Below are 22,605 nucleotides of genomic sequence, written 5' to 3'. Positions count from 1 at the left end.
ATATTGTCTAGCTGGTTAAGAGTTTAGTGCTACTTATTTAGTGTGGCGGAAGCCTTTCTACGAGTTTGAAGCTGAAATAAATCTTTCTCTTCTAATACAATTTGCTCCAAAGTTAATTTCAATAGCTTTCCTTTGCTGAATTTTGTCTTCTCAGGTGGCCTGTGCTGCACCTTTGTGTCCAAGTATAGACACAACTCCTACATACCTGATTTTGTAAATCTTTAAACCCCCAGCTCTCGTGATTCTTCATATAATGACTAAATGCCCTGCAAACTTGATATAGTGTCCACCACAGCACTTTGCTCATAGGTTTTCCACAGTGACAATTCCTGGCACTTCACAGGGTTTCAAGCTTCTAGCACTGATCTGAACCACATAAATCTCTTAGGACAGCAACACTTAAAACTGGGGGGGGAGACGGAAATCTTCAACGTGCATTCTACTGCCACTGTCTTAGTGTCTATAGGGCATTTACCTTCTGCCACGGCATTTTTAATCAAAAGTCACCGGAAATACATCAACACACCTTCCATGGTAAGGCAGAATGAATTTCCTGCTAACAGATATGATGTGTTAAGGGGCAGGCGTGGAGCTACAGCGAAATACAGTAGTTTCTGGCTTCAGGCACAGGCTGCTCAGAGCTGTGGCTGCCCCATCTCTGGCAGTGTTCAACGCCAGTCTGGGCGGGGTTTGGAGCAACCTGCTCTGGTGGAAGGTGTCCCTGCCCGTGGCAGGGGGTTGGAGCCGGAGGAGCTGTAAGGTTCCTTCCAGCCCGACCCATTCTATGAGTCTATCAAAGCGCACACCGGTTAACGGCTGCTAACTATACGGACCTCTTCCCAGGCCCTTACCAGCGGCCCAGATGCCGCGCCCGCACACACACTGGCAGCACACGCCAGCCAGCGATGCCCGCTGTGGAACGACCAGGCTTCGCTTCTCTCCTCGCTGCCGTTACCGCTCCGCTCCGCTCCCCTCAGACACGCCACGCCAACCGCCGCCGGAAACGCCGCTTTGCGCAAGCGCCGGAAACACCACCTTCCTCCACCCCGAGCGGGGCGAGCGCGGCGCGCTGTCCGCGAGAGTTGTGCTCTCGCGAGAGCCGTAAATCCCGCGAGAGCCTTCGGTGGACGGGGACGAGTAGGTGGGGGAGAGAGGGAGCGAGATCTCGCGAGAGGGTCTGGCTGCGGGCATGCGGCTGAGGGCGGCAGCGCCGCGCGCCATTGGCGGGATGTGGCCCCCCCCCGCCGCACCGCTCCGCCGCGGGCCCTGCGCATGCTCCGCGCGCCGCCGGGCCGTGTCTCCAGTGCGTGTGTATGCGTGTGTCACCCGCGCGCCAACGCTCCCGGCCCGCCGGCCACCTCGGGACCGGGCAGGTGGGACCCGCCGTGCAGGGTAAGCGGGCTCGGAGCCAGCGCAGGGCCGGGCGCCGCTACGGACAGCCCGCCCGGAGGCGGCCCGGCACGGCCTGACCCCGCCGCCCGGCCGGGGAGTGGGTGAGGGAGGAGAAGGAGGCGGAGGCGGCCGCCCGGCGTCCGGACTCCCGCGCAGCGCCGCCCGGCGCCGGACGAGGTAGCCGCGGCCCGCGATGAAGTGAGGAGGCCGCCGCCAGCAGACACTTCCGCGTTGCGGGAGGCCGCACGGGTCTAGCGGGAGGGTCCCGCCGCTCCGCAGCCGCGCCGGCCAGCGCCTGCCCCCAGCCCCGGCGGCGGCCCCGGCACAGGCCCGTGCGCGACCTGAGGGACCCTGCATGTGGTGGCGCGCCTCCATGTGAGGCGGCGCGGCGGGGCAGGCTGCGAGGCGGGCCGGGCGCCGGCGGCCGGCCGGAGAGCGAGGGAACGAGTGAGGCCCCGGTGCCGGCCGGCGGGTGTCCCCGGGTGTCTGCGCGGCGCCGGGTCTCCATGGCGCCGGCAGCGCTCTGAGGGAGGCGGCGGTGGTGGATTCCCTAGGCCGCGTCCTCGTCCTCGGCTGTGAGTGAGCTCGATGCCGAGCACCTCGGACGCGGCGGCCGGCGGGAGCGGGGGAAGCCGGGGCTGGGGGAGCGGCGGCGGCAGCAGCTCGGCAGTGGAGGCGGCAGTCGACAAGAAGCGGCTGCATCACCGGAGACGGAAGCGCTTCGTGGCCCAGCCGCAGCCTCCCCCCCCGCCGCCGGCCCCTCACCCGCTGCTTTTCCCGCTGCTACAGCCGCCCCTCCTGCAGCCCCCGCTCCTGCAGCCGCCGCTGCCGCCGCAGTCCCTGCTCTTCCTGGCGGCCACCGGCGCCTCCTCCTGCTGCGGGGACGGGGGGGAGCGGAAGCGACCGCGGGGAAAGCGGCGCTCGGGCTCCCGGCACAAGCGGCGGAGGGGCCGCGGAGGTGGTGGTGGCGGCGGCGGCGGTGGCGCCGGTACCCAGGAGGCAGACAAACGGCGCGGTAGCGGGGGGCTGAGCACGCTGGTGGAGGAGTACGACGACGTGAGCTCCCAGTCCGAAGGGCTGGTGGGTGGCGGCGCGACCGGCGGCGGCGCGGGCAGCGGCGGGGGAAGCCCGGCCTCGTCCACGGGCGGTGGCGGCGGGACTCAGCGGCAGAGGCCTGAGGCAGAGCGGAGCAGCCGGTCTCGCCGGGAGCACCGCAGCAGCAGCGGCCGCTCCAAGGAGCGGCACCGGGAGCACCGCCGGCGGGGGGAGGAGAAGGCGCAGCAGGAGGGGGCGTCGGCGGGCCGTGGGTTGACTGAGCCCTCCTCGTCCTCCTCCAAGTCCCGCAGCCGCCACAATCACACCGGGGGCCAGGACCGGGAGGGACTCAAGAGCAGTAGCGGCGGCGGCAGCGACGGCCGCAGGAAGGGCTCCCTCTCTTCGCCCGGCAGCAGCAGGAAGGAGCGAGAGAGCAAAGCGCACCGGAGCCGGACTAAAGCGGCCAAGGAGCCGCCCTCGGCTTACAAGGACCCACCGAAGGCTTACCGAGATGACAAGCCTGAGCCCAGGGCCTACCGGCGGCAGCGCTCGTCCCCCAGCCCCGGGCGGGATGACAGCCCCCCTTTGCACCGCTCCTCTCAGAGTCAGCGCAGCCGCAAGTCGCTCAGCCCGCTGGGCTGCCGCTCGCCTCTAAGCCCCTACAGCCGCCGCCGCTCCCCCAGCTACAGCCGGCACAGCTCCTACGAACGCGGTGGGGATGTGTCTCCAAGCCCCTACAGCAGTTGGCGTCGGTCGCGGAGCCCCTACAGCCCCGTTATCCGGTGAGTCCGGGCCTGGCGGTGGGGAGGGAGGGAAGGACCGGGATGGGGGTTGGTGGAGGAGGGGAGTCGTGGCTGGGGTTGGGCTGGAGGGCACGCTGGAGAGGCTTGTGTCTAGCAACAAAAGCCTTTCCTCTTGCTGCCGTGAAAGCTGGGGTGGGGGGAAGTGAGGGGAGGACATGTACAAAGATCTTCCTGTCCTGTCTCCGCAAGGAAGGGAGATGTGGGTGCCTGTAATAGTTCTACAGTTAGTTTCTCTCCGTGGGAGACCACCTAAAAGGAAAAAGGCTTTTTAAATACTGAAGAGCATGAGGGCATTTTTAGCTGAGGGTGATTGAATGAAGATGGTTCTCAGAGGTCAGGTTTCCTGAAGGACCAATTTAGATTTTAAGTCTTTGCTTACGGAGTATGGAGATTCATAGATACATTTTCATGCATCTTGCTTCCCAGTATAAAAGGAAGCATGTTAAATATATTTGTGTTTGTTTTAATTCCCACTAATCTAAAGAGCAAACAACCTGCTAGGCAATTTGCCTCACAAGTGTTTCGTGCTTTTCTTAGAGGTCTATAGGAAGAGTTGAATTTTCTGTTATGCTAGGAAAAAGAATCAGTGTCAAGTTTTGTTAAACTGCCTCCTGCACTTTACACAATCTGTGAAAACATATGTCAGCTCTTTTCCCAGTAAGGTTATGTACATGTATATACTTGAGGTGTGCTTGCAAATCGTTGTCTTACTTGTAGTGGGAACTTAAAAGTCACAGCAATGCTGACCTTTATGTCTTAAATGGAGAGGAAACAAGGGCTGTCTCTCTAGTCAGATACAAACAGTGTTGTGGAATTAAAGCTTTTCTAAACATTCAAACTTGCAGCAAAACTACTGGAAATTTAAAGCATTTGGTTAATACGTATCTATAACTGAAAATTTGTATTTCCCATGTTGGAGTCTTATTGTTGCCTCATTGTTTATTGTCTTTCTCAAATTCACATCTGGACTTCAGTTTCAAATCTGTCAAGGTGAATTGCTTGACAAGTGTGTTGTTACCCAAGGCATTACCTGGTGTGTTGTCTGAGAGCTGTTCTCTGATGTTAATAACAAGCCCTTTGCTTTGGTTACTATTTGGGGTGTCCCACAGTGTATATGGTGAGGATTCTGAAGCCGTTCTTGTGTTTCACTGGCTGTTGGTAATCTACTGTCCTGGTGTGCATTGATTGCTGTTTTAAAAGAGCAAAGTAACAAAACTGTGGCCTACTTTGTTCACAGGGATAAAACAAAGGTGCCTTTGAAAAAGTAGTGATTGTTTTAAGGTATGCCTGTATGGAATAATTTTGTAAACAATAGAGTGTTTCAAGCAGAAAACACTGTGAGTGCACTGAAAAACAGCATGTTGTCAACTGTTCAAAGTGGTTAAGGATACCCTTTAAAAATTACTTCAATAATAGAACAGTCGGACTATTATGTGCATGATATGACTTAAACGCTCCGGGAATCAGATTGTTTTTTTGTAGATAGTTATATCCTGGAATAAGAAAATTAATAATGCCAAGCAAAATTATGTAAGCTTGGTTTGCACTTACAAATAGCGGTATTGGTCAGATTGACAGTTCATTTGGATCCTTTCTTATGTGCTGCCTGATAGGGGTGTAATAGGAGGTATAGGATATGTTGCTCAGGTGACAGTTACAGAACAGAGTTTTGTAGGGGTGTTGTGTTTCTTTTTTTGTGTTGGTAGTGTGCGTGTGATTTGAAGTGTGAGAGTTTAAGTTTCCTTTCTTTGCAACATCTCTGTGCTAAGTGTGTAAATCTTCCCTGAGCTTCAGATCTGCTCCTAGGAGTTAGCTTTGTGACTTCACACCTTCCTTCCTCCCTCCAGTTAAACTGTAATTTGCATCCTGTCTTTAACTGCTTACAGATAAATTACTTTGTTAACAAATGCAGATTGTCACTGGAGAGGGATGGGAGTGAAAAAGAGAGGTTGCTATATTTAGAAAGAAAGGTTGGTCTGTCCTATTGTGGCATTCATTGTAAACACATAATTTTCACAGAAAATGAAAGAAACCAAAGGTGTGCAGATAAGCTCAGTTGTTTGCTTGGTGTGAAGAAATGCAAGCTAGTGTTTCTTTACTTCCATAAAGCTATTACGTATTATGTTTATTGTGATGGGGAAACAAAGATGGAAAGTGTTTATATGATTGTTTTAGCCATTGAAAACTGTCTTAATCCCTTTTTGTTTGCTTGACTCTCTGGTACTGTGCTCAGTATACTGAAATTCTGCTGTGCTGTTTGGATAATGGTATAGGGGCCTTAGACGTGGTAGAATATTACAGTTTCATGAAGGCATACGCTTCTTACAGCACCTGTCTTCTTCATCTCGTAGATTTAAAGGCTGAATTCTGGGCATGCATCCAGCTGTAATGCTGTCAAGACAGTAAGAACTTTGTACATGACTGAGCTTTCCAGGCTGCAGGTCTTTTTGCTCTTTTCATGCTGCATCTCATGTATGTCTTCTGTAATGTTACATGAAATATCTATGTATTTTGCGGTGTAGAAAATGAGGATGAAAGTGTTCTAGCATGCTTAGGAGGCTCATGCGTCCAGGATGCTGATTTCACCTAGGTCCCCGAGCTGCTTAGGGAGAAACTTCTAGTAAACAGTTTAAGAGAAACATGTGAAGTCAGCTTTGCTCATTTGAATCCCTGCTTTTCTCAAGCAGCAGCAACAGTGCAATTGCAGTGAGTAATTGCAGTAGTGACTGACTCTGGTCTTTCAGTGATGATTAAAGATATCAGATATGCCTTCCACACTTGGAAAATTCTCTTTGAATGGTAGACTGATTGTCTGTTCTATTATAATAGTAGTAAATGTCTGTGTTTTGGGCAAACTGATTGTTTGACCTGTTTCTATTTGTTGGATGGAAGTTCTTTACTTGCTGCTGGTGGATTTGTGTTACTGTATTTTGTAGTGGAGAGCTACACAGCTGTTCTGAAGTAGCACATGCGCTTTTGAAATGTGAATTCTCCCATAATACCAGAAGTATGACGTATTTATTTCTCTACTGATACGCTGTCTGGGTTAAAAGAATCACAAGAACTAAAAGTGTGTTGGGGGAGAAAACCCTATGGTTGACAAAATAAGGAAAGGCAGTAGGGCAATAGGAAGAGAAGAACTATTTTTCATAACTTCAGTCAGGTCATATGTTATGTGATCACACATTTAATTCAGTTAGCTCTATAGATGAGTAGTCACATTATTCCAAATTTGGATACACCTACCCATCTGCCTAGATACAAGTAAGTAGGTGGGGCACTACTACCATACTACTACTGTGTATGTGCGTGTTGTTTGTAGGAAAAATACAGAATTTCTTATTGGTACTATAGAGCCATCTCATTCTCTAGCTGTAGGTAGTCTTGTAGTAGTGAGGGTCTGCGAAAGTATGGATCGTTTATTTGCAAAACCAAAACAAACATAGGGAAAATGGTAAAATACATATTCAGGTAGTAAATGCCTACTTCGTGGAGAAGGCAGGGTTTGGTCCATTGATATAAAAATGCCTTTGAGTCCATTAATTCTGCTACTTTTGGACTTAAAAGGAGTAAGAGATCTTCAAACAGTTTTTTTTGCTGTGTTTGATGAAAATATGTAAAGCTCTCTAATCTTGTTTAGTAAAACTGTATTTTCCAGAAGTTGAAATGGGAGGCTGTAGGTTTTTACTGTTTGGAGTAACTAATTTTTCCAGTGACTGTTGAGGCTCTTGCTCTAGTGCATACTCTGAATTTATGAAGATTAGTTTTGTTACTTGACAGTGGACTTTGCCTTTTGCCCAGCCATGTTGATGTACCTTTCCTTTTCCTTGTTGCACTGCTTCTTTCCGTACTGGGGGAAGGGACTTGATGTAAAAAGCTATTATTTTTTTTAATGTGTTTAGAACACCGCATTTGAGCTGAATCTTTGCTGGCTGATTTCTTTGTAGGTCGTGTTCTCATTTTAAAATACTGAGTTGTAAAGTCGATTCAAGAACCAAATCAAATTCATGTTCAGAATTTCTCAGTATCCTATGCTGAATGTATTGGAGACTCTTAAAGATTCATGTTTTGAAGCAGTAAGGAAAGTTAATGTTGTCTTCATGCACAAAGCAGCTGAGTAGGTTGGTTGCAGAGCTGCTTAAAATATAACCTTGAACCAGGGGCTGGAGAAAATAATGAAATTAAGTAATAAGGTTTCAGGTGAGCACTATTACGGCTTAAATTATCTGTTTGCCTGGTAGCACAACACAGAAAAGCTATACTGTATGAACTACAGTGTTTTTTATGCTACTGAGTGATATCTTGGAAGATCTGCAGTGAGGCTAGTTGATTTAAGTTTAGGTCTCCCTTTTTAAATACACTGTGTCATTACCATGCAGGGGAAGATGGCAGTGCTTAGTAGTGCAGTGTAGTTGGTGAAAGAGCTGAGCTACAGTGGATGTTTAAATTCCTTCTGTTTGTTGGATTTTTACTCTTATCCTCATAAATCCCTTTGTCCTATGTTTTATCAAGAAGTTACAGAATCAGTTCCCTTGTTCAACTCCATGGACTCTGATATATCCTGAATATAACACTATTTGCATTTAGGTAAGATGCATAGCTGGCTACTAGCACCTTAAATTTAGTTCACTCTTGAAGTGATTGGGAAGAAAAGAGGGTTTTGAGTTTACAAACATGAGAAGATAACACTTGGCTGTCCTTATTTGCCAACAAAATGCAATGCTTTTTTTTTGTGTGTGTGTTAAAATGAAGGGAGGATTGGAAAGGGAAAGAAGGACCCAGAAAAATAGCAGGGCAAGAAAAGCCAGGTAAAGCTGAACGAGACCTGTATACCTGGGGACCTGATGTGTAACACTGTCAATTCTCTTTCCTCTGCTTTTAGGTATCAGAATAGTAAAATATAGCACCTTTAAGCGTTATTATTTGGAATTCTTTCATTCTGTGTTTAGGAATGTAGTGTTTTGTTAATTAATAAGTCCTCATTCATAAATCTACTGTTTGGTAATTGGCAAGTGCAAAAAAATGTTGCGAGAAGGAGGAATATTGCAACAGTCTTGAAATTTATAACTAATCGCACTTTGATATCTTAAGTAGTTTTTAATACATTGGATATATTGTATTAATTAAGCAGAGATTGTTTTATGAACTCTAGGATGCTAGGCAAAAAACATTAAAAACCTGTGATACCTAAACCAACCTTTAGTTATTATTTCTTAAAGGGAGGGGAAAAAAAACCACAATCTTTCGATTGTTCCGAAAAATGGAGAAAAGTGGTGCTGAGATTTGATTTCAGGGTGACTTCTTTACTAGTGCTTTCTTGTGACCAGTTTTCTTGAAATCTGCCTCTTCTATGTGCTTTGTAGAGAATGTCTTCAACTCCTTCCGTCCCTTCCCCCCCAATTTATTTTGTAACTACACATAATATTGTGTAATTACTTCATTTGCTCTTTGCAGCTAATCTAGTTGTGCTCCTAGTCTCCTTTGTTGCTGTCTGAGGAATTAAAAAAGCAGCTTTTCTTAGTTCTAATGCAGACTGGTCCTACAGATACAATAAACCCATACTGAGATATGTATATGATTCAGAAGTGATTTTATGAATGTCATGAAGCATGTAAATTATCCCCTCTGTAGGAATATCGACCTGTGTGAAGTGCCCTGTACTCAGCAGTGTTGAGGCTGCACCTTGAATCCTGTGTTCAGTTCTAGGCCCCTCACTACAAGAGAGACATTGAGGTGCTGGAGAGGGGACAGAGAAGGACAACAGAGCTGGTGCAGGGCCTAGAGCACAAGTGTGATGGGGAAAAGGCTGAGGGACCTGGGGGGTTTAGTCTGGAGAAGGCTCATGGGGGACCTTATCGCTCTCTACACCTGCCTGACAGGAGGATGGAGCCAGGAGGGGGAGGAAATGGCCTCAAGCTGTGCTGGGGGAGGTTCAGATAGAGAAGAGGAACAACTCCTTTCCCGAGGGGTGCTCAGGCACTGGAACAAGCTGCCCAGGGTAGTGGCAGAATCACTGTCCCTGGGAATGCTCACACGCCATGTAGATGAGGCCCTCAGTGACATGGGTTAGTGGTGGCCTTGGTAGTGCTGGGCAGTGGTTGGACTTGGTGATCTTAAAGGTGTTTTCCAATCTCATTGATTCTGTGCTCGTAGAAGGCTCTGGGTGGCTAAGTGTGGCAAAGGTTCTGCCTCATTTACAAGTACTTTTGTGTGCAGACAAAAGTCTAGAAGCCTTGGAGGAAACTTAGCAGAAGCAGTGATTTCTCAGTAGTCTGTCCTCATGTATGTTACCAGAAAATACCAAAGGTGATTTTGACTAGAGAAATTGGGATGTGCCCCTTATATATATATATATATGTAGCACACTTCCTCATGTCTCTAGGCTTGAAGGGAAAAATGTTTGGATTGTTTTGGATTTGTTTGCAGTTGGTGATGCAGTTCTGCACGGTTGGAGCCGCTGTTCTTTTGTTCCTGTTTACTGTGTTAAAAACAAACTGTTATCTGAAGACAAAATAGGTGGTGACAAATGTACGATAAGGCATGCACACATGTTTAAATAGAAATCTGTTGGAAGATTTAGAGAGCACTGTATGTTTCAGATGTCTTCCCTGGTGTTTTTTTCAGGGCCCCAGTAAAATGTCAGTGTCCTGTTGAAGTGGCTGACACTGGCTATTGTGTGAGCCCATATCTGCGCTGCTGCGACTTCATCTTTTATGTCAAATGAGCATTAGCTCTGAACAGAGTGAATTGGTTGGTTTCATTACCTATAAGGCGATATTTGGCCTATCTTGAATTCTGTATATGCTTCTGTGGGAAAGCTTGTAAATGTCCATAGTTTTGGGTTTGTGCCATTTTTAATAGATGAAAACTTGTACGTAAATTTTGTCCAGTCTGGAAGGTTCTCTTGGGACTTTTGAATTACTGTTGATGAAAGAAAGGAATAGTTAAATATTTGAAAACATCATTATGCTTATGAAAACAACAGATTTTCTCATTGTAATTTGAATAACTTGCACTTGACAAAACTGCCTTTTACTTAAGATTCAGCATTTGTCTCTTGAAAGTGTTAAATATTTTTGCTGTAACTCTTGGGTCTAGCTCAGTGGTCAAGGTACAAAAAGGGATTCTTGCAAAGGTCTTTTAAGATGCCAAAGGAAGTTCTAGTTTATTATTAGCACAGACATGCCGTATATAATGCAACATAATTTTTTTTGCTGACGTAAATGTAAATAATGAAAAACTTCTGAAAGAAATAAACCAGTGCAGAGATTATACTCAGTCAACATATTTCATAACTAGGCCACTGTCATTTGGATCTGCTGTTAAGGGCTGTATGTACTGGAACTGAAAGTTAAATATTTGTGTGTATGTGTATTTGCTGCCTCCCACACAGATGCAATTCTGACATGACCAAGTTACGCTGTTGTAATTTGAGGTTTGAAACTTGGGATGGAGAATGGTTCGAGTTTTTTGTTGTTGAGCTTGCATAAATCGATGTTCACATCCCAGGGTCTCCTGATTGATGTTGGTAAAATATGTACATCAATCCGCTGTCAACACTTGACTTCCTTACATGTTTGTTTTTGAAGAGAATACAAAGATTTAGGTTATTTTTGCCCCAGCTTTTCCAAAGTGCCTTTTCCTCACCACGTTATGATACTTGATAAGTGAGCGTTAGTAGTTGTTAATTTGAACAGGTTTTCTCATTTCATCCTTAGGAGTGATATAAATGAACCTCTTTTGGTTTTGACCCGAAGTGGATCAGAAACAGCCTTACGATGTATGGTGTCTCAGCAGCTACAGTGTTTTGAGCTGCTACTTCTCTTTTCAAGTGTATGTGGAATTAGGTCCACATTTATTTGTGACACAGATTATTTACTTTATATATGGCACCTTTCAAAACAACCAGCTCGCCCCACAGAGCCCAAACAAACCAGTAATTGTACTTATGAAAGAAATATATCTGATTTTTAGACCATTAGGGCATGTTTTAAGTTCAGTATGGGTTGCAGTGAGGTCCTTCAGCCTGGAGGTTACGTTCTGCAGGTAACTGAGGAAGTGACTGTTTAAAATAGCTGATCTAGGAACAAGATGTGCAAGCAAATGTTTTCCAAGGCAGGTCAGCAACATCCTCAGAAATGATGTGCCATTTATAGAAGTCAGTTTAGGACTAATGGGGCTTATTATCTTATGCTTGATGCTGGAGAAATATAATTATACTGCTTGTACAGCTGCTGTGGATCTGTAACAGTATATCTCTGCCTGAGATAATAATTCCTCTCAGAAGGTGAGAGAATGGTGTGAGGAGAGCTCTAGCCCAGCATCTGAAGTGTATGTATTGTCTGGATAGTCTCAGCCCTCCTTTTTCTTCAGCTGCCCCCTCTTAACTTTATATTATGGAACTTTCTACTTTTCCACTTTTACTCTAGTTTGGCTAAGCCTCTGAAAACAGTCTATGTTATTTAATACTTAAATTTCCAAAGTAATAATGGGAAAAGTAACATCGGTCCTTTCCAACCCTAACCATTCTATGATTCATAATGGAACAGAAGTGAGTTTTCAAGGGAGTTTTTTTAACCAATATAATGTTTTTATTTGTTTTTTAATGGATGTGTACATTGATACCTCTCTACCTAAGTGAACCAAAACCTGAAATTTGTGTTGAAAATTTAGAGAGCACCTTTATTTCTGAAAGTATTAAAAACTTGTTATTTCTATGATGATTATTGTTCTTGTTTTTATTATTGCCATCTGTCATTGTTACCCTGCTCTATAAACTCCGTAGATTTTAGAGAAAACTCTATAAAACCTACTTCCTGGCATAGAATTGAACTGTGTTAGTTTCAGAGTTGCCCTCAGATGGGGTTTGAGATGTATTTTTATTTTTTCCTTTCAAGGGTCTTTAGCCATGAGGATCAATTTCAGTTTTACCTATAGAATGTCGAAGCTTGGGCGTTAATATCCAGCGTGCATGCCTACATGTTGCTTTCAGTGACTTCTACATAATCTTGATTTGTCTCAATGACTTCTTATGTTGCTTTAGAAAGACTGACAGTTCTGTTTATAATGCAGTGAATTTGGAAATCAGTAAATATCGCACACAATAGAAATGCTGTACTATATTATTTCTTCAGTTGAAGCCTTGAAATGTAATTTCTTGTGTGGACAATTAAAACTGAATTAATTTAATTGTTACTAAAATTTGACACTGGGGTGTATAGTCCTGACCATAATGATTGTAGTTGGCTGCTGCTTTTTGTTTGGCTGATTTCGCTTTGGCAGACTCCCTTATACAGGTGCTCTCTTTTGAACTTTTAAATTCTTCTGTCTCCATGAAGTCTTATTTATGCTATTGCTCGATACTTTCTTCATTGTCCAGCTGCTGAATACACTTTTTTTTAATCCTGATTATGCTTTTTCCTGTTCTTCAAGTGATATACTCAAGCAAAATAGATTTCTGTCACACTTCAATCAAGAAAATACTTGCAAATCGGTTGAATACCCTCGCTATTCTTAGTACGATGAAATGGATTAAATCCCCCACGTTTCATTTATTTAATAACATTTCTGTGTAGTAGCAGTGAATTAGGCTACTGTGTTTGTTCCACACCCTTCACCCCAGTTAATTTTTTTTCCTTTTTAATGAAGAACTCACCCAAAACTTCTACAAGGTAAATTAGGGCATATCTTTGAAAAATAATTCGTATTAAATGGTATTTTGGCGCAAGAAAAGTTTGTTTTTCTAACTGTTCAGGTTCCTCACAGCCGCCCTCATTCTGCCTTATTTTCCTGCTGTGATTTTGTAGATGGCTTAGATATCTTTAATTTATTTCTTTTTTGTCCATTAGTCTCTGTATTCTGATGCAGGCAGAGCATAGGCCTGCTTGTGGAATATGTTTGTTTATCGGTAGCTATAACAAGTATAGGGTAGGGTTGTTTTGTCTTTTATTCCGACTTATTTTAATGACGGTTGTGAAAGTGAAGTGTATGTAGCTGCTACAAGTACTGCTTCTGTGTTGTGTTTAGGTTTTTCTTCTCATGTTGTTGCATTAATTTAATTTTGTTGAATTCTGATTGTGTAGCCAGGTGAATTTCTCTCAAATACAGCATATACTCATGGTGTTTGCACAAGTTGCATAGGACCGGATTTTCTTTAAAGGTAAGAAATGTATCTGATAAGTAGTGAGGAGAAAGGAATATATCTGTCCTATAGGCATACTTGTATTTTGCAGTTCTTCAATGGGATAAGCCATGTCTAAGAAAGTTTTAACGTCTTCTGTCAGCCTGTTTAGATGTAGAATCTTGATCGACTAACTCTAGATTATTAATGCACAGTCTTTACTATTTCACAGACTTCTGTTTATTCTGGAAGCATGGTGATAATGGTTGGTTTAAAAAACAAGTTTGTCAAAAATGCAGATACACTGGGAAAGCAGATAGGCTAAATTTTAACTGGGTGAATCTTTACTCTTTTGAAACAGGAGATCAGCAAAATCTCGAAGTAGAAGTCCATATTCATCAAGGCACTCGAGGTCTCGTAGCAGACACAGATTATCTAGATCCAGAAGTCGTCATTCAAGTATCTCTCCTAGTACATTGACTCTGAAGAGTAGCCTTGCTGCTGAGCTGAACAAAAACAAGAAAGCAAGAGCTGCTGAGGCAGCCAAAGCCAGTGCAAAAGCTTCTAATACTTCAACACCTACTAAGGGAAGTACTGATGCTGCAGTAAGTGCGCCTCAAGTGAACAATGTAAAGGACCTAAAGAAAATAAAAACTGAGCATACACCTTCTCCTACGAGCAGTGTGAATTTGAAGAATGACAAAGCAAAAGCAAAGGTCTCGCTTCCTGAAACAAAAGGGGAAAATAATTTAATTGCAGACAAAATTACTAAACAGAAACCTACAGCAGTAAAAGAGAATAAACTAGCTGTTGTAAAACAGCCACCCGTCACTGTAAAAGAGAAAAGCAAACCGAGTACACCAAGTGTAGTAACCAAGGAGAAGGAGCGAGTTGTTACGCTACCAACCTCCACACTGCCACCCTTGCCTTTGCCTCCCACGCTGCCTGAAGATAAAGAAACTGATAGGTGGGTTGTGGCATTGCTTTTTGGTGTTGTCTGTTCCTTTTCATTATTGCTGTTGTTTGGGTTTGTTTGTTTGTTCTCATTATTTCCCTTGGACAATGAATATAAACTTATTTGCTGAATCAGGCTGGTGCATTAGGTAGTACTTGCTCTTGTTTAACATGGAAACTTGGTGAAATGAAGGAATTTGATCTGGAAATGAAAATAATTGAACTCTTTCTTGAAAAGAGAAGGACTTCGTTAGGAATGTTTCAATAAAAAGTAACTAGAGAGGTGATTAAAAATTGCTGGTACATAATAGTTTTGGGACTAATGGAAGGATGCATTCAAGTTATCAGGATTTCAAGTTTGGTGCAAACATATACATTGGGAAAGTTGAATTTAGTAGCAATATGTGAATTCTTTAATTGTGTGAATTCTTTGATTAGCTGGGGCTTGAAGTAAAGATTCTCTTGCCTATGTGAGGCAATTGTTTTTATAGCTGTGTCTTATTTTAGTATAATTTATCTCAGAGATCGGTATCATTTTGAGTGTGTATAGCGGAAGTGAGGTTCATGACTTGTCATTGGTGTCACTTTACTTTTGAAGTGTAAAAATCGGTCTGTAGTGAAGAAATTCATGTCTATTCTGACTGCCATTTGAGTTTAGACGAAATTAAGTCTCCTCATAGTCTTAATGGAGAATCTGTGGTGTGATTTATATTGGAAAACTATGAGCCGTAATTTACTGGTTTTGTTTGGTGAACAAGTTTGAGGGGAAGTTACTTCTGGTTTTACTCATGGTCTTACATGCCTCACACATCTATACAAGAAAGCAACTTCTTAGAACAAGTAAACCAAAGTTTTTTAACATTGAAGTAATAACTAGCTTGTGTGATATGTCTTTGTAAGAAAACAAACTAAAAGCAAAATTCAGAACTTTTTGAAGCACTTTGTATTCCATATCTGAAACCAGCCTGTCTTTTCTTATTCTTTGAGAAGTGTGTAGTGTTTCTTTAGTTAGTAAAAGTAGTTATAACTAGAGGTGTAAATGTTTCTCTTGTATTTGCTGGTAATTTAATGCTACATTAAATGTTAGCATGCACAGGAAACCTTGGCAGATAAATCTAACCTAACAATGTATTATATATTTATTTATTTTAGTAGTAGAAGAGAAATTGTGTTTCTTTCCCTTCAGCACTCTAGCAAATGTCATTCCAGTTGTTCAGAAGCACATATGTATGGCAAATATGCTGCTGCATTTATAGTTATGACAAAGCTATCCTCCCTGGGTAAATGGGATTTCTGACACTGTTACTTGAGAGCAAGATTTACTGTTTTAGGTAAAAACAGGTCTGACTGGTTTAATAAGTATATATATGATTGGCATTGCAGTGTTAATTGCGATAAAATTAAATGAGATTTCAACTTGAAGCTGGCTAATTGCTTGTCATTGTTAGTGTTTTTTAATGTGATACCTGTTTTAAGCGTAGCTAAACTGCACGGAGGAGTTAAACTGCAGTTAAGCTATGGTTCTGTCAGCACTGGTAAGCTTTGCTTAGTTTTGCCTGTAGCATTTTATACACTTGGAATGGTTGAGATTACAAGTTGTGATAAAGCTTAAGTCCTCAAAGAAAAATGGTCTATGTTTTTTAGTGGCGATGAGGGCAAAGTGAGTTTACCTTAGGCTCAGAGATACTGTGCCAACAAAGAAAGCTTGATACTGTGCACAACTGTCTGGTTCATAATGTCATGTCAGTTGCCAAATTCAGCAAGGACCTGATGAACCCACAAATATGCTACCTAAAGAAACAACAGTGTTTCAGAACCACTGTGTGGGTTAGCTAAAAGAGAAGACTCTTCTGGTGGTCAGTGATGTGATTTCACAGTCCTGAAATAAAGGCAGCTTTTGGCTGCGTCTGTTTTTATGTGCCGATTTCAAAATCTGTTTCAGAACCACTCATATATTGTACTTTCGCTAATTGTGAAAGTTTTGGGTCCATATTTTGAGAGAAATAGAAATGTATGAACTTGAAAATCTAAGATTTGTTTTCTTTACCATGCACTGTGCAAAAGTGGTTCGTTCTGTATAGCATGTTAACCATTGTATTTGTGATGAGAGCAGCATATGCTTCCTTGAGGTTACTTGTTTAAATTCAGGTAGTGGCAGCTTGAGAAGTGGTGGAAGACATTCAGGTGTTCTGTTTTCATGGGGAAGCATGGACGTGTGCAACACGCTGGACTGCTTTATTTAAATTTAAAAAAAAAATTAAATTTATTTAAAGATTGGTAACTAAAGTTAATGTAAGAGAGAACATATGCATTCTCCATGATGGAAGATTGTAAGATCCTTCCATTTACAGAAGTTCCTGCTTCATATATGAAACTAAATAGGTAAGAAGCTGCAGAAAAACCTCCAGATAGGTTCCCAGAGAAGGATGTTGATGGTAAAGTAGTATTGTTTAGCTAGTGCAGCTATCTTGGAAAATATCCTTTGAAAGCATGGCAGAATGTTTTCTTGATGCAGTGATGAAGTTTGACATTTAAAGAGCGAATATTATATGACAGTCCTGTGGGAGAGAAACAGTTATGTAATTATATAAAGTCTTGTCATGGTTTAAGCCCAGCCGCTAACGCAGAACCACGCAGCCGCTCACTCCTGGAGGGATGGGGAGGAGAGTCGAAAGAATGTAACTCCCGTGGGTTGAGATCGGAACAGGGCAGTAACTAAGGTATAACACAAACCACTACTGCTACCACCAGGAATAATAAGGGAAATATCAAGGGGAGAGAATATAAAACTAAAAGGGAAAGGGGAAAAAAACCCAGTAAACACAAATGATGTACAATACAATTGTTTACCACCTGCTGACTGATACCCAGCTCGATCCAAGCAGCGATCTGAGCCTTCTAGGTTAACTCCCCGCAGTTCCATGCACTGGGCATGATGTGCTGTGGTACAGAATACCCCTTTGGCTGGTTGGGGTCAGGTATCCTGTCTCTGTTCTCTCCTGGCTTCTTGTGCCCTTCCTCACGGGCAGTAGCTTGAGACTGAAAAGTCCTTGGTCAGGGTAAGCGTTACTTAGGAACCACTAAAATATCGGTGGTGTTCTCAGACTAAAACCAAAACACAGCACTGCACCGGCTACTAGGAAGAAGAAAAATAACTGTTACGGCTGAAACTAGACAAGTCTAAAGAAGGTTGTGGCTTTAAAATTGCTGGATATGCTGTAGCTGCACAAATCTAGCCAAACTAAAGGAAGTTCTGGTAATATGGCACCATGTGTTTAAAAAAGAATATGCTGCAGCAAGTACAATGCTTTCAGAATTTCCCATTAGATTGAGGAGAGCATCTCTAGAATCGTTGTGTACAGTAATTGTTAAAGGAATACTCTGCTGTACATGTGTTTGGGGGATTTTTCTTAAGACAGAATTGACTATCAGTATCTGTTAACTAATAATAGTTGATGATAAAAAAATGGTGAGATATCAGTAACCCGTGGCAGAAAAGCGTTTAGTCATTTCTTCATCTGATTTTTTTTCTTCCTCCCACGTGATTTGCATGCTGATCACTAGGAACATGTTGAATATGGAGAGTTTCAGCAAACGTAAGAGATGGTAACCCGTAAAAGAGGTGGCGTGGACTGCCTTGTAATGCCCTGCAGTATTACTGTAACAGTGACGCTCACTATCTCTGGAGACCAGCCTTATAGAGAACTGGATTAGGGTAATCTACTCTTTTATGTGAGAAGTCAGAATAAGACTTTACCACCGCACTTCTGGTATCTGTCAGTGCTCAAGCTCTAAATGTTCTTAACAGTCTAGGCTGTAAGCTTGCGAAGAAGCTTGTGTGGCTGAATAAGTCTGGTCTGGTAAGGCTTGCTGTGTCGTCCAACCTCAGCTTTCACCAGAAAAGTCTGGTTTCATAGTTCCTGCAGAATTTTGGTAGTTAAAGAGCAGAAATGTCAAATGTTGATGCATCAAGAGCCTAGAATGTATTTTAAAAAGTAATTCCAATAGGTTTTCCTTTCTGTATGTTAATATTCTACTGTGTTCAAGTTGATAGTAAAATTGTGTGTTTTTTAATAGTTTGCAAGAGAATCTTTCAGTGAAGTCAGTTAAAGAAACAGAGAAGAAACTTCGCCATCTGCTTGCAGATTTGCCACTTCCACCTGAGTTGCCTGGAGGTGCTGACTTATCTAAAAGTCCTGAAGAAAAGAAACCAGCAGTTCAGTTACACAGCAAGAGAAGACCAAAGTACGTTTTAGTAGACTTTATAAAGCCTATCAAGAAGTAGAAGTGATAAGTTTCTCTAAAATATATTCTTTTCCAAATAATTCTGATTTTCAGTGACTTTTAATATTAATGAGGCTGAAATCAAACTGCAAGTTTTATTCCCACTTAATGGTAGTAAGCCAGTTACCTAGTAATGTTTCCTAATTATTTAGTGTTGAGGGTCTTGTCGACGTTAAAACAATCCTTAAATATATTAGTTATATTCTTAGAAATGTTTGCTGTTTTCTAGAATATGTGGACCACGACATGGTGAAACAAAAGAAAAAGAAATAGATTGGGGAAAGCGCTGTGTGGATAAATTTGATATCATTGGTATTATTGGTGAAGGCACTTACGGGCAAGTTTACAAAGCCAGAGATAAAGACACAGGTAAGTCCAGAAAAAGTGAATGTAATCGTGCTGTTCTAAAGTGACCAGGATATTTTTGGGTTGGTTTTTATATTGAGTAAAACTGTGTGGCATTCTGCCCTCTAATGTTTGGAAAGTTTTTAGTTGTTGGTTTGTTTGGTTAGTTTTAAATCCAGAATTAGTCTAACTCAGAAGTTACATTTTGCTGCCTTGGAAAGAATTATTTATGCATAAAACGGTGGCTGAAAGCAAGCTGAATGCTCTTAATTTCTAATTAGTATTTCTTGAGTTTTGGTGCTTCGTACACAATTGAGCTAGTGAAGAAAAGAGGGTAAATACTCCAGAGAAACAAAATGGGACCCTAGACAGGATGACAGCAAAGTTTGCGAAGGGATGTAAGGGTTAAAGAAGCTATGCATGAGATTTAGCCATTTTTCCTCTTTGTATTCAAAATGTCATTAGCTGACAGGAAGAGAAGCTGCCTCTGTGCAGCAGAGTCCTTAAGTATTGCATATTGGGTGTTTTTCTTGCAGTATGGCTACAGCAGCGACATAGGTTTTAAATTTCATGTTAAACTATTGCTAAAATAAGCAAGCATCACTACTGTGATATGCACGAATGCTGTCATTACTGCTAATGTATTGAAATGGATTCTTCATATGTACTGTATGTTGCTTGATCTTTTAATGTCCAATTAGTAGTTCTTGCTGTGACTGCTTGCCCTTCTGGCTTATTTGTGCATGCTTTGAATGCTGGATAATTTTCTACTTCAGCAGTAGCTGAGTCACATAGGATCACATACCAGCCTCACTTCTTTCTTTCTGATCTCCAGGAGAATGAGCAGTGTAATTATAATTCCTCTGCCATTCTTCGCCTGTGCTTGTCTCAGTTTGCAACCTTTAGTTCTTTAGTTGAACTGTCACAGATCTCATATTTTACTTCTACCTTGGGAAACATTGCAGATCATTGTTAGGAGCTTCTTCCTACTCGCCTAGGATTTTGTTATTTGCATATTTAAGTTGTTAATCTTACCATAACCATATTGCCTCTTTAGCAAGCGTCAAGCTGTTTGTGTGGCAATCATTGCTGAGCCTTCAGTAGAAGTTGTTACTGTCTGTATTGAATGGTTCCATACAGTTAAGCAAACCTTTCATTAGCCTTAAATTAAAACCCTGTGCAGAGTGGTATTAAAGCTGTTGAGATGTCTTATGACAGGGTGTGCAGTGGGCTTTCAAAGCAAGTGGATGTTGTGTCATACTGAAATGTGACCTATTGTGTGTATATATCATACATGGGTGTATAATAAGCCCTTTCTAGAGTTAACAAAGATACGTGTGCTGTCAGTAAACTTGCAGGATGCAGCAGTAAACTTTCAAGAACAAAATGGTTGAGCTGGCATACAGTCTTTAGATATCCTCCATCATGAGGAGATCATGCTCCTGCCATTTTGCAGAGCCTAGGCCAGCCTGCAGTGGAATAATAAGGAAAATTTGTCTTTAATGTAAACGTGGCAGTGACACTTCTGCTATTAGAAAGTATATGGAATAATTAGGTAAGTCTTCAGTCATCTGCGTCATCTTGAACTATGTGGCGTTTTCTACCTATGGTATTGTAGTAACAAGAAACTCTGAGCAGACGTAGGCCTCTGTCTTTAAGGCTGTTGTGATAATAGCTTTTACATGGGGGTTTATTGAAAGATTTGATGTGGAGTATCAGAACACAGGTGAGTGGGGTGTACAGGAAGAAGACAACAGGCCTTACAGCAGGTAGCTGAAAATTCTCATTTATAGCGATGCTTCTCCTTGTGATAGTTTCCCAGCAGCAGTTAATTCTGTTTCCATTCAGCATAGTGTTTGGTGCAAACATCTAAATGTTAACTGTTTAGTCTGCTCAGAAACAGTAACAAATGGGAAGGGTTTAAAAAACAAATGAGCAAAGTTAATACTGAATCACATAGTTTGTTTGCTAATCTTAATGGTTTGTATTCTCTTAGGGGAAATGGTAGCACTAAAGAAAGTACGTCTGGATAATGAAAAGGAAGGGTTTCCCATAACAGCTATTCGGGAGATTAAGATTCTTCGACAGCTTAATCACCAAAGCATTATCAACATGAAGGAAATAGTGACAGACAAGGAAGATGCTTTGGACTTCAAGAAGGACAAAGGTATGTACACTAAGGCAGGAGGAGCTCTTTCTGGTTCAGTTCCTAATACAGTAGTCTGTGATGCTGGATTTGAAGTTCTGCTTCATTAAAAAATGTGTAAATTGTGATGCTTGTCAAGGGACTTTAATTAGTAGTATAAGTCCTTTATTCGGCTCAGCTATGCCTTTTGCTTATAGAAAGGTTTTTGCAAGTATCTTGTGGGATAAGAAAATGTAATGATTCCAATTTTGCAGGAGAGGAACAGGTATTTGACTTCTTGACACTCACAGATTAGGGAGGCCAGCAACAATAGCAAGATCTTAGTTGTGGTTTTTTTAGTCTTTTTTTTTTCCTCATTTTCTTTTATCATTTAGACTATTGTAGGCTCAATGCTGAAGAGGTGTTTTTCATTGTAGGCTTTGATTTTGAGGTGTGTTTCAGACAGTTTTTCTTAGTTGGGTATGTGTGTTTCAAAGGCTAGAAGAAGGATAAGAAGATTTGTGTGGTGGGGATATTTTTCCACCAAAAAGACATGCAGACTTTTACTCTTTTGGTTCCTTCAGTGTTAAGTCTGGCTTGTTTGAGTTACTGCAACCTGGAGAATGAAGCAGACAGTGGAAATCATGCAGTGTTGTTGCTTGGTGTTTTTGGTTTGGAGGGGTCATTTGTCTTTGGAGGCTATTTCCTTTTAGGTCCAAGTCCTATAAACTTCTTTTGGGGTATTAAAATGTTCAGTGGGCGATTTGCTAGATGGCTTGGCTGAGGAGTGTGTTTGGAGTGTGATATCTGTGCTTATTCCTGGCTTTCCTTCCAAGAGTTTTTATAGAGCATGCCCAGCTCCAGTGCGGGTAGAAAACACTGTATGTTGCTGCAGAGCCAGCGGAAACACTGGGTGACATCGTGATGAATCAGAAAATGGCTGTCAAAATTAAGCAGGAATGAGTGTTTTTTTTTCCTAGCATCTTTAGAAAGTATAATACGTTCAAGTATTCTATATACAAATACAGCACTGCCAGGCTGTATTTTTACTGTGTTTAGAAACCATCTAGCAAAGGAGTTTCCCCGGATGTGTGCAGGTTTCAGTGGTTGGCACCCGCTCTGAATCCCAGCAGTATGCAACAGCCAGTTTAGGCTTTTCATGTGAATCTTGTACTGAGTTTTAATTAGGTCTAACCTACTTGGCTAATGAGACCACGTTGAGCCTTGACTTAAAACTTAATAACTCATTAATTAATTGTCTCTTTCTGTTTGGTGCCGTGTCTAGGATTGAATTGTAAATTTTATTTGGTGTGCTTCAAACTGTGTGTCTCATTAATTTCAGATGTATTTTTCTTTTGCCCAAGTCTATATTTGTGCTTTTGATATTGCTTTCATTTAATTCCTCATTTAACAGCTTATTAAAACAGTTATTTTCAGAAAACTTGCAAGGGAAGCGGTTTCTCTGGAGATGCTAGCACCAAATTAATTTCTGAAAGCATTAGCATGATAAAGAGACTGTGCTGTTATGATTTATCTGTGAAAAGATG

General features: G+C 42.4%; 1 protein-coding gene across 6 annotated transcripts in view; it reads left to right on the top strand.

The window, feature by feature from the left end:
* Positions 1 to 1,265: 1,265 nt before the first annotated feature.
* The window catches only part of CDK13 (cyclin dependent kinase 13), a 46,952-nt gene continuing 25,612 nt past the window's right edge, over positions 1,266 to 22,605 (top strand). For all 6 annotated transcript variants that reach the window (XM_061464678.1, XM_061464677.1, XM_061464674.1 and 3 more), the window contains exons 1-5: positions 1,266 to 3,209; positions 13,712 to 14,317; positions 18,382 to 18,549; positions 18,818 to 18,957; positions 20,930 to 21,100. In XM_061464678.1, coding sequence (XP_061320662.1) covers positions 1,981 to 3,209; positions 13,712 to 14,317; positions 18,382 to 18,549; positions 18,818 to 18,957; positions 20,930 to 21,100 — 2,314 coding nt within the window. In that variant the 5' untranslated portion in view covers positions 1,266 to 1,980. The remainder of the gene's footprint in view (positions 3,210 to 13,711; positions 14,318 to 18,381; positions 18,550 to 18,817; positions 18,958 to 20,929; positions 21,101 to 22,605) is intronic.

This window comes from Pezoporus flaviventris, unplaced genomic scaffold (genome assembly GCF_033815535.1).
Source record: "Pezoporus flaviventris isolate CSIRO_AGI_PZ_B2104156 unplaced genomic scaffold, CSIRO_AGI_Pfla_v1 ptg000037l, whole genome shotgun sequence".
Classification (NCBI taxonomy): domain Eukaryota; kingdom Metazoa; phylum Chordata; class Aves; order Psittaciformes; family Psittacidae; genus Pezoporus; species Pezoporus flaviventris.
This window is presented reverse-complemented; position numbering and strand designations above follow the sequence as displayed.